Raw genomic sequence first — 10,439 nt, forward strand, 5'->3', positions numbered from 1 at the left:
TATCACCCGCTCCCACCACACCATCAGCTAACACAGTGCACATCACATTTTTCGGATTATTTGTCTGGCTACCGGTGTTGGCGATTTTAGGTGAGTTGTCATTTTTATCCAGAACCCCAGAGTGGTCTGAAAGATTGTGAAGTGTGATGTTACATTACAGTTGGTTACAAAGTTGTTGGTTGTTCTAAACTGTAACCGGTTTGGTGGTTCCAGTCATCATATGCACCTCGAACTTCAAACTATCCTTTCCAGGTTTGGGGTTAGAACGCCGCTGTCAACAGGATGACCACGCGCATTCGACCGGTGAGTGTGCAAAATAATCATCAGATTCCTGTACTTTCTGTAGTACTACCCACGACTGCCTAGTCAAAAAATGGGAAACCCTTTAAACCATGTTGACCAACACAAGTAATATTGGTGTCACTCTGTTGCATTGTCTACTACATTATCATGCTTTATTGCATGTGTAGGTTATGTTTATTATCTGTTGGCTACCTGAAAGCTGAGCTCATCATAACTTTGTTGGGTACAGAGCAGCAAAAGGTGTGCCGTGATCGGAGGGTCGGGTTTCCTCGGGAGACACCTGGTGGAGAAGCTTCTGGAGAGGGGATACACGGTGACCGTCTTTGACATCCGGCAGAGTTATGAGCTCCCTGGAGTTGCATTTCACGAGGGGGACCTTTGCAACAAAGAGGTAACCCTGCACGAAGCAAACAGACATATATGTGTTACAGATATGAAAAGTGATACAATGCACGCTGTACCATTCCTTTGCCAGTCATGGGTAAGTGGTTAGGGCATCAGACTTGTAGCCTAAAGCTTGCTGGTTCCGACTCCGACAGGTTGGTGGGGGTGGAGTAATTAACCAGTGCTCTTCCCCCATCCTCCTCCATGACTGAGATACCCTGAGCATGGTACCGTCCTGCCACACTGTTCCCTTGGGGTGCCATTGCCCCCTCCACTCTGACATTGACACTTGACTTGACATTGACACTGCCCCCTTGCACGGGTGAGTAGAGTAGAGTAGAGTAGAGTAGAGTATGTTGGTAACACTTTAGAATAGTGGATGCAAAAAAGCATTATAGAGACTTAATAAATAATTAACTATTGATGAACAAAACATTAACAAACGTTTGTAAATGACTAGGAAATGTAAACAAATGCTTGTACATGACTAGGAAATGCTATGTTAATATTTTACATTTATCAAACATTTACAAGTTGCTTGTAAATGAATAAAATACTCTGTTATAAGGTGTGTAAAATCTTGCAGATATCATTTGTAGATATTTTATTAAGCATTAATAAAGCTTAGTTAATAATAAAAACATTTGTTAATGTTTTATTCATCATTAGTTAATTATTTACTGAGTGTTTACTAAGGAACATTATTATAAAGTGTTACCGTATCGTTTATTGATCCCAGGGGGAAATTAAGGTGTCAAGTAGCATACACGCATGCATAAATAAAGACATTACTCACGAGACATTACACACATACTTAGACATAAAAAAACATATATAACTCACTGTTACACACATACTTACACATAAAATAACCATATCTAGCTCACTGTTACATACATTTGCCAAGGCATATCTCTCTCACTCTCTCTCTCTCACACACACACAAACACACACTCACATACACACCAAAAATAAAATAAAGTGTCCACAGAGGCGCATATGGGGACAAGTGGCCAATAAAGTGTCCAGGAGTGTCCATGGGTGAGGCATAAATGCAATTTCGTTGTGTGCAGTGAGCACTTGTGTGCTGTGGAGTGCTGTGACACAATGACAATGAGAGTGGAAGTTTCCCAGGAAGGGCTTGGGCTTTACCCCTTTTCTCTAGCCATGCCATTTTGTACTTCAGTGGTTGTTCTTAATAAAGGTCCCAATAAATAACACCGGCCTGAAGGGGGAAATCCTGGTTTGTGTAGTACGGCCCTTGGAGGACTTCATAACATTTGTAGTGGCTCTCGAATGAAAACGCTTCCCACCCCTGATGTACTTGGTGGTCTCCAATTATCCTCCTTCCCGAGTTGATTCATTGTTATTCCTCCTCTATGTCTTGGTCTCTCTCCACAGGCTTTACTGGCAGCCCTGCGGGATGTATCGCTGGTGTTCCACTGCGCTTCTCCTGCCCCTGGGAGTGACAACCGTGCCCTCTTCCAGAGGGTCAATGTGGAGGGCACCAAAACTGTGATCCAGGCCTGTCAAGAGGCGGGCGTGCAGGTAGGTGGCAGTGTACACCTGGGCTACGAGTGCAAAACAACAGCAGCAATCCAACATGACCAGTTCAGTCATGTGCAAGAAATTGTCTTGAGTATATGCCAGATAATGTACTAATAGATGCGGTGTAATCTTTCTTGAAGAAACGCCCCCTTGACCTCATCATAGGCCTGCCAACGCCTGGCTTAGTATTAAAAAACAAAATTGTTTAATGCCCCCCAATGGCAACTAAACACGGCTCCGTCTCAGCTGGCTCTCTAATACCCCCTGGGGGGGCCGTAGAGCCCCCGTTCAGAAACACTAGTGTAGAGTTATTAAAAAAGCAACAGACAATTTGCATCCAGAGATTGCTATCTGTCCTTCTGGCCAATACTGCCCTACAATATCAGAACGCAGTATCTTGAAAATGGTCGAAAATGGGTTTAGACCAGAAATTGGCTGTAAAATACCTTCTTTTTCTTGTGTTAATTTTTTTTGGTCCGAATTGGTCCCGTTTCAGAAAAAAAACGATAAAAACTAATTATACCGCGCTATTTAGTTTTAGGAGGTTACGTCGTACTAGCCAAGAATGCAGTATAATTTTACTGCACTTCTCCATTGACACCATGGTTTTGGTGTAGACAGTAATACCACAACAGAGCGCAGTATAATGATTTTTCAGCTAAAAAGAAATGAAAATGTTGTTTTTTTTGCTTTTTTCTTGTGTGCATAAATTTCCACCATAAAAGAGTATTATATGGAAGTGTCATCACCACTTTACCTCTAACACAGTCGCATGGCCAGAACGGAAATTTTAAAGCCTTTTTTCTCAGTTTGCCATTTTGAATTATACTGCGTTCTGAAATTGTAGGGCAGAATGGTATAGGGGTAACAAACAAACAAACAAACAGACAGGTCACAGGGTAGGTAATGATGGGGGATATTTGTTATTATATTTGTTAATTTGTATACTACTGCCGTGTGTATGGGCTGCTATGTCCCTTAAGGACACTAGCAGAGGTTCAGAATTAATGGGGGAAATGGCACCCCAAGGACAAGAGCACTGGTCAATTATTTCCCTCATCAACCTGGTGGGTCACGAGTCGAAGCGACAACCTTTTGGCTACAAATCTGATGCCCTAGCTGCGTACCCATGACTGGTTTTGGGATGCAATACCAAGAAATGAAGAGGAATTAACATATACACAATTACATCAATGTGGGCTGGAACACCAGGTCTAATGCAGTTCAAGTTGATTCATTAAAGCAACACTTCATGTTAATGAAGTTATTATAAACTTTGGCGATACAGTTTTTTTATCGTTATTATACAGTTAATATTAGTTAAGTGATTCAGAAGTGTACAATATATTGAAGAATCTACAGTTTGAGGATGACTATAGCATAACATTGAACAAAATGTTTATCTGCATGTCTGTGTGTCTGACTTTTCAGAAACTGGTTTTGACGAGCAGTGCTAGTGTTGTTTTTGAGGGTACGGACATAAAAAATGGAAAGGAGGATCTTCCCTATGCAAAAAAGCCAATCGACTACTACACAGAGACCAAGATTGAACAGGAGAAGGTAAAATTAGAATCGGTTAGAATTGCTAACTCTGGATCATTTTTAGACTTAAGAGATGTGTATTACTCTGCGTTATGTACTGCACATGTAACTTACTACACATCCACTATTTACTATACAGCAAAGCCAAATGTTTGAGCCAGTCACACCGTGCTTCTTTCGATAAAGTACTTTAAGATGTGTCTGTTGTATGGCATGTAATGTCATTTAGTTACTAGTAGTAGAGTCTAGGAATAAGGAGACTCAACGTACCTTAATTCATTAACCCCTTAAGACACGACCCCTATTATAAATTGGCTGTTACCAGAATGGCAATGACCAAGTTGTAATGTAATGTTGTAAAGACCCTGTTCACTGTCATAGTATTTTTTCAGTGAATATTACAACAGTCCAGTGGTGGAATGGTGTGTGTTAAGAGGCTACTTCCCAGTGGGATAAAGAGAAATGCTTGTTTGACTCTGCGACTGGCTGACTTTACTGGTTGCTCTCCCAGCTGGTTCTTCAGGCGTGCGATGCTGATAAAGGGCTCCTGACTGTTGCCATCCGTCCGCACGGCATCTTTGGACCTCGTGACCCCCAGCTCGTGCCCATCTTGGTGGACACAGCTCGCCGTGGGAAGATGAAGTTTATTATTGGGTACGTGCCGAGTGGTTAGCCTGGTGTTTTGTGGTGGGGGATGGTTCATGTGGTTAACTCATTGACTGCCAGCTATTTTCAGAACACAGAGCCCATGAGTTTTGAAAATAGAACTAACGGCTCCGACTATCCAAAATAGCACTTCTGCCACCTACAAGATGACTTCCTGTTTTTGTAGATTTTTTTTCACACAAAGTTGTAAAGATGATCCTCAGGGGGGATTCACACGTTGTAAATGAAAAACGGCAAAACAATGAGTACAGTATGACATTGGTGAAACTATAGGCCTACATTTCAGTCATTTATATTTTGAGAGATGACAAGATTTTACCCTTGACATGTATAGTAGTACATTGTCATTTATATATATAACAAAATACAGTACAGTGATTCATTTCTGTTACAATACACTTTCATTTGTCCCTCATGCTGGGGTCTGTGCAATGAAAAAAAAGGCGCACAAATAAGAATTTCAGAGCACTGTGAAATTTCTGGACACCATTTCATTATTAATTCATTATTAACGCACAGACAAAAAGGGCCTAAGAAAGTATGTCAGGCCTTTACTTTTTCCCCACACACATAGGCCTACACATTCTACATGAGGGGGGCTGGTCGCAGGGCCTGTTTTTCAAAATTCCTCCCAGTTAAGGGCTGAACATATTACACGTGTACATGTATGTATTTCAAGCACTCATGGTTTTCTCTATGGGATGTATTTACTCCAGGAGGAAAATTGTGGAAATTACATAACGAAAAAATATATATTTTTAACATTTTCTTAAAGTATGACGGCGCCATAGTTTCCTCAATGTATGGGAAACACTGTAGTTTTATAACAGGGCTCATAGGGCTCAATATGACCCATAGGGTCCAATATGATATCGGCCCACCTTTTGCAGCTAGTAAACCTCCAACTCATCTGGGAAGGCTGTCCACAAGGTTGTGTATATTACAATTTTTGACCATTCAGTGTTTCCCATACATTGAGGAAACTATGGCGGCCCGCCATAGTTTAAATTTGGCCGCCATAGTTTCCGAAAATGTAAAAAAAAATTTTTTTTTTTTTTTTTTTTTTACGATTTCCGTTTTTGTTAAAAAACGATTTGAATTACGATTTCCTTCGCATTTTCCTCCTGGAGTAAATACATCCTATAGAGAAAACTACAAGTGCTTGAAAGACAGAGGGATCAAAAGCCTAGTCAAGTTGTTGTAGTTAACTTGGGTTTGGGAGCAATAAAAAAAAAACCTTCAGAGAAGGGACAGTTGGGATGAGTTTACTAACACTCCCCAGGCTTTGTTTTACAGTTGTAATGAGTTAGGTGACAGGCCTTCATTGACACGGCAGAGGAGACATTGAGCTGTATATAGAAATGAATGTGAATATAGACATAAATGTGTAATATGTTGTTCAGCCCTTTCAATGGGAGGAATTTTGAAAAACTGGCCCTGTGACCAGCACCCCTCATGTAGAATGTGTAAGCATGTGTGTGTGTGTGTGGGGGGGGGCATAGCCTACCCTCTTAGACCCTTTTTGTCTATGAGTGAACAATTTCACAGTACTCTTAAATTCTTATCTCTGCTCCTATTTTGTTTTATTATTTGTTTAATTACATAGACCCCTGCATGAGGGACGAATGAAACTGTGTTGTAAACAGAAATGATTCACTGTACTGCATTTTTTAAAAAATATAAATGTACTACACCCCCCCCCCCCCCCGCCCCAAACAACAGGCCCGCGTGAAAAGACCACCCAAGCCCCCCCCCCCCCCCCCCCCCCCCCCCCCACCCCCGGAAAAAAAATCCCAGCTGCCCCCATAGTTTCCAAAATTTCTGTGGGAAACACTGCCATTATTCCAAAAGTGTATTGGTGTGGTGGTCATACACTGATGTTGATCGAGAAGACCTTGAAGTTGTAATGGCTGCAAAAGGTAGATCGATATCATATCGAATCCTATGGTTTAGGAATGTGATGGCAGTTCATGTGGGTCAAGCCAGGTTAGCGAATACTTTTGGTAATATAGTGTGTTTGTTCTATGTACACAGCTCTTTCAAGGCCATATGTTCAAAATGGTCTGGTCACAACATAAAATTAGGTAGTTTTAGCCAGCACCCCTATTCCAATCACCTTGATGTTTTACATCCTTTGTGTTTGTGTGTGTGTTTGTCTGTCTTTGCAGCGATGGCTCCAACCTGGTGGATTTCACCTATGTTGAAAATGTTGTGCATGGCCACATACTGGCAGCGGAGCACCTGAGACCAGGATCACCTATCTGTGCTAAGGTCAGAGGTCATTCACTAACTGCCCCCTCACCTTTCTCTCTGCCTCTTCCTCCCTCTGCATGTGACATCTGTCCTCTGCTGCCCTCTGTCTGTCTCCACCTTTATGACATTGACTTCATGTCTCCATTGTACTTTTTTCCATTCGTCGTATGCATACACATGCTCACTTTCCCCACTCCTTAGTGCATCTCGGCTCTGAGTTTCTTCTTCTTGTCTGTGTCTCTTCTGGTGGACTGCATAAAAACTGTTTTGCTGGTTGCATAGTTCCATAAAGACACGGTGTACGTACAAGGAAACTCGTATTTCACACACAAGCTCTTGCCCTTTCTATGACACGTACACCTCGTGCATGTAGAGAAACCTGAATATTTGTAGCATTCACAGTGTCAAAGCATTTGATGTATGAGCATTCAACTTGGTTTGCATTACTGCACTGAATCTATATTCCATATGAGTAAGCACACATACACGAGGGTGCATCAAATGGAAATGAAAACTATGCAAAATCCCACTGCTCTTGCAGTATTGTTCTTTTGCACCATCATAACTGTTGCTAATTTTTAGAAAATTCGATCTATTTTAGAGTGACACAATAGGCTTGAAATTTCACAGATTTTTCTAAAAAAGACCCATTCACTACCATTCAAAAATTCAAGCCCATTGTGCCACCCTTTAACATTGATAAAATTACAAAGATTTTACAAGGGAGTTATGTTAGTACAAAGGAACAATACTGCAAAAGCAAAGCAGGATTTTCAAAAGTAGGGTCGATTGATGCACCCTAACACACACATTAATCTACACAGTGTGTATTATGTTGCAATATAAGGCAGGCTTTATACTGTATATGAAATATGTACCTTGTATTTGTACATAAGGAAAATATGAAATGGGCCTCCATAGATTTGTGCTGTCCATATATGAATCATTTTGTACGTTTCTTATTTCATTTTCATATGGGTTACTGCCCTGAATTTCCTCTTTCAAATTCCAGGCCGAAGGAAACTCATATTCACTCAGCTCTTACCCTTTCTATGACGTGCACACATACACACATCTTGTGCGTGTAGAAAAACTTGCAACGTTTGTAGCAGCATTCACAGCATCGTTGCATTAAATATCTATTATTGCATTTATTCAAATCCAGGCCTATCACATCACCAATGACGAGCCTGTGCGCTTCTGGGACTTCATGTCGGAGGTGTTGGTGGGTCTGGGCTACGCCGCGCCTCGCTACCACCTCCCCTACCTCCTGGTGTATGGCATCGCCCTGCTGCTCAGCCTGCTCACCTTCCTCTTGAGCCCCCTGGTCTGCATCAAACCCACCTTCACCCCCATGCGCGTGGCCCTGGCTGGCACCCACCACTACTACAACTGTTCCCGGGCCAAGCAGGACATGGGCTATCAGCCGCTGGTCAGCCTGAAGGACGCCATTGCCAGGACGGTAGAGAGCTATCCCCACCTGCGGAAGGGCACGTAACAAAACAACAACAAATGCCTCTTGGATGGCCAGTTCACAACCCGCATCATGTGCCTAGACGTGTGTCCATTTGTAACAAAGACTGTTCTTCAGTCAGTGTGTCAGTTGGCATCCTGAACATAGAAATTTGCTGGACTTCAGATGTTTTATTGTCATTGTTTGTCATTGTGTGTGTGATGTAGTGCGTTCAGCCGTGCACTACCCCACACGTAATACCTGAGAATGTTGGCAGACAACTGTAATGCCTCATCGTTGCCATGGCAACACACCCGGCTCAGCGTGGGGCGCAGTCGATTCCTTTATCTGCGCTGGGTGTGTGATGTACTGGAATGGGCTCACAGCAGGAATGTAGTTGTTTATAGAAGCTCCAGGCAGATGGAGTGTGTCTGTCTGATACACACACATGGAGTAATGGGATATACCTGAATTATGCTTACCTCTCTGGATTCACATTCACATAAAGTTGGTAATGATTTCTTCTGTTTACATTAAAAAGTCTTATTTTGTGCCCCTTTGTAGACATGTGTCCGTAGACCATTCATCCCTTCCCAATTGGGCTATTTCAGATGACAATTCTATATTTGTATCTTTTTCTATGTCAGTATATTAGTGTGTACTGGTAGTTTAAGTCACTTCTTCTCAATTTATGGTGCCCATTTCACAAATTTGATGTTTTCATGAATATTTGCAAATTAAAAAATATATTTACTGGTCTGACCAAAGTAATACAAGTCTTGCAGACTGTCTATTACTGCCGTAACACACAATGGAGACTATCCACCCATTCATAATATACACTGAAATGTATGATGGTGGTAAATGTCAATGAAAAATATAGTATTTGTGAATGGGCAGCATACAATCTAGATATAAACTACTAAAAAACAAATAGTTAACCTTTGAAGGTCCAGTCTATAATATTGTTAGGTGTTCATTATCAATGTGTATGCTGCCCATTCATGAGCTTGTCCTTCTCAAAGAATACTTACCAACATCAGTTTTCAGAACTCATATAAAGGCTATAATATTGGCTTTAAATTGCACATTTGTGCTCTGAATGTTTCTCTTGCCCATAGAAAAGACATTAAGTTAGAGCTTTTAAAGGCAACCTGTTAGCTGTTAAATAAATCAATACAGGTTCCTGAAGAACTGAGTTGCAAGATCTCAGCTGGCACATTATGCAAAAAAAAAGAAAATCACAAATGGCAATTTGTGTGCACATAAATGTCAATACGTGTTACTTACTACTACACTATCTTCAACTGATTCTCCTAATCAATGACTTGCATGGTTCCAAATGCCCCTTTTCACTTTCTGTGACATGATAAACTCACAACAGTGTGTTTCGTATTGCCGTATAATATCCCCTCAACACATAACGTTACACCACTGGAACGATGTAATAGTCTTACTGCTATAGTACTACACTACTATGACTCTGCACAGGGCCTTTTTTGTAATACATTACGACTTGGTCATTGTCATTTTGGTATAGCTTATTTATAACAGGGGCCTTGCCTTCAGATGTTCAGACATTTCAAACAATATGTAAACAAACACATGCCCCCTTTAGTTGGCCAGGATCTTGGAAAGGGATGAACAAAAAAATGATGCATCTTGGGATCCTAACAAGTCAAGGGTAGAGTGAGCAGTACAGCTCCATGTTGAAAGTTGCAGGAATTGTCCTTTAGTGGAGAGTAGATCTAACTTGTCACCCCATCTCTCCCAAACACAATAGCTCTACACAAGTCTGGCAAACCCACCGAGGTAAATATCAGTGGGTTCACCTCTATCATGGGGTGGTCAAACTAAAGTCTGGGAGCTACTACTTTATGTGTGTCCGTCTGTTCGATTTCATGAAGGAACAATTAGGCGCAGCATGGTTTCAGAACTGGCACACCATGTTTGTCACAGTCATAGTACAGGTCCAGTAAACGTTGTAGCATGTAAAACTGCTTGCAGGTTTTCAGGTCTAAAATGCATCTCTTGTTTCAATAGAAACTGATGAGAATCAGTTTTGCTTTGGACCTCACAGGGATGAGGAACCGTTTTCATTCAAATTTTATAGTCCTCCAAGGGCCATATGAACACAAAGCAGGACTTCCTTCTGCACTTTAGGCCTACAGTATATTGAAGCCACCTTTACAACAGACCCCGCCTTCACCAGGTCCCCTGAAAATAGAGAGATTGCTTTGAAAAACATGTTATATTTCATATGAAACGGCCCCCGAGCCATAGGTTCTCC

General features: G+C 41.5%; 1 protein-coding gene across 1 annotated transcript; it reads left to right on the forward strand.

The window, feature by feature from the left end:
• On the forward strand, positions 1-8,702 carry nsdhl (NAD(P) dependent steroid dehydrogenase-like). Its single transcript, XM_063190581.1, has 8 exons — positions 1-90; positions 253-303; positions 533-694; positions 2,089-2,235; positions 3,667-3,795; positions 4,289-4,431; positions 6,612-6,714; positions 7,862-8,702. The coding sequence occupies exons 2-8, from the start codon at positions 283-285 to the stop codon at positions 8,192-8,194; spliced, it is 1,038 nt and encodes a 345-aa protein (XP_063046651.1). The 5' UTR covers positions 1-90; positions 253-282; the 3' UTR covers positions 8,195-8,702.
• The last annotated feature ends 1,737 nt before the right edge of the window (positions 8,703-10,439 follow it).

The sequence above is a fragment of the Engraulis encrasicolus genome, chromosome 23 (genome assembly GCF_034702125.1).
Source record: "Engraulis encrasicolus isolate BLACKSEA-1 chromosome 23, IST_EnEncr_1.0, whole genome shotgun sequence".
Classification (NCBI taxonomy): Eukaryota; Metazoa; Chordata; class Actinopteri; order Clupeiformes; family Engraulidae; genus Engraulis; species Engraulis encrasicolus.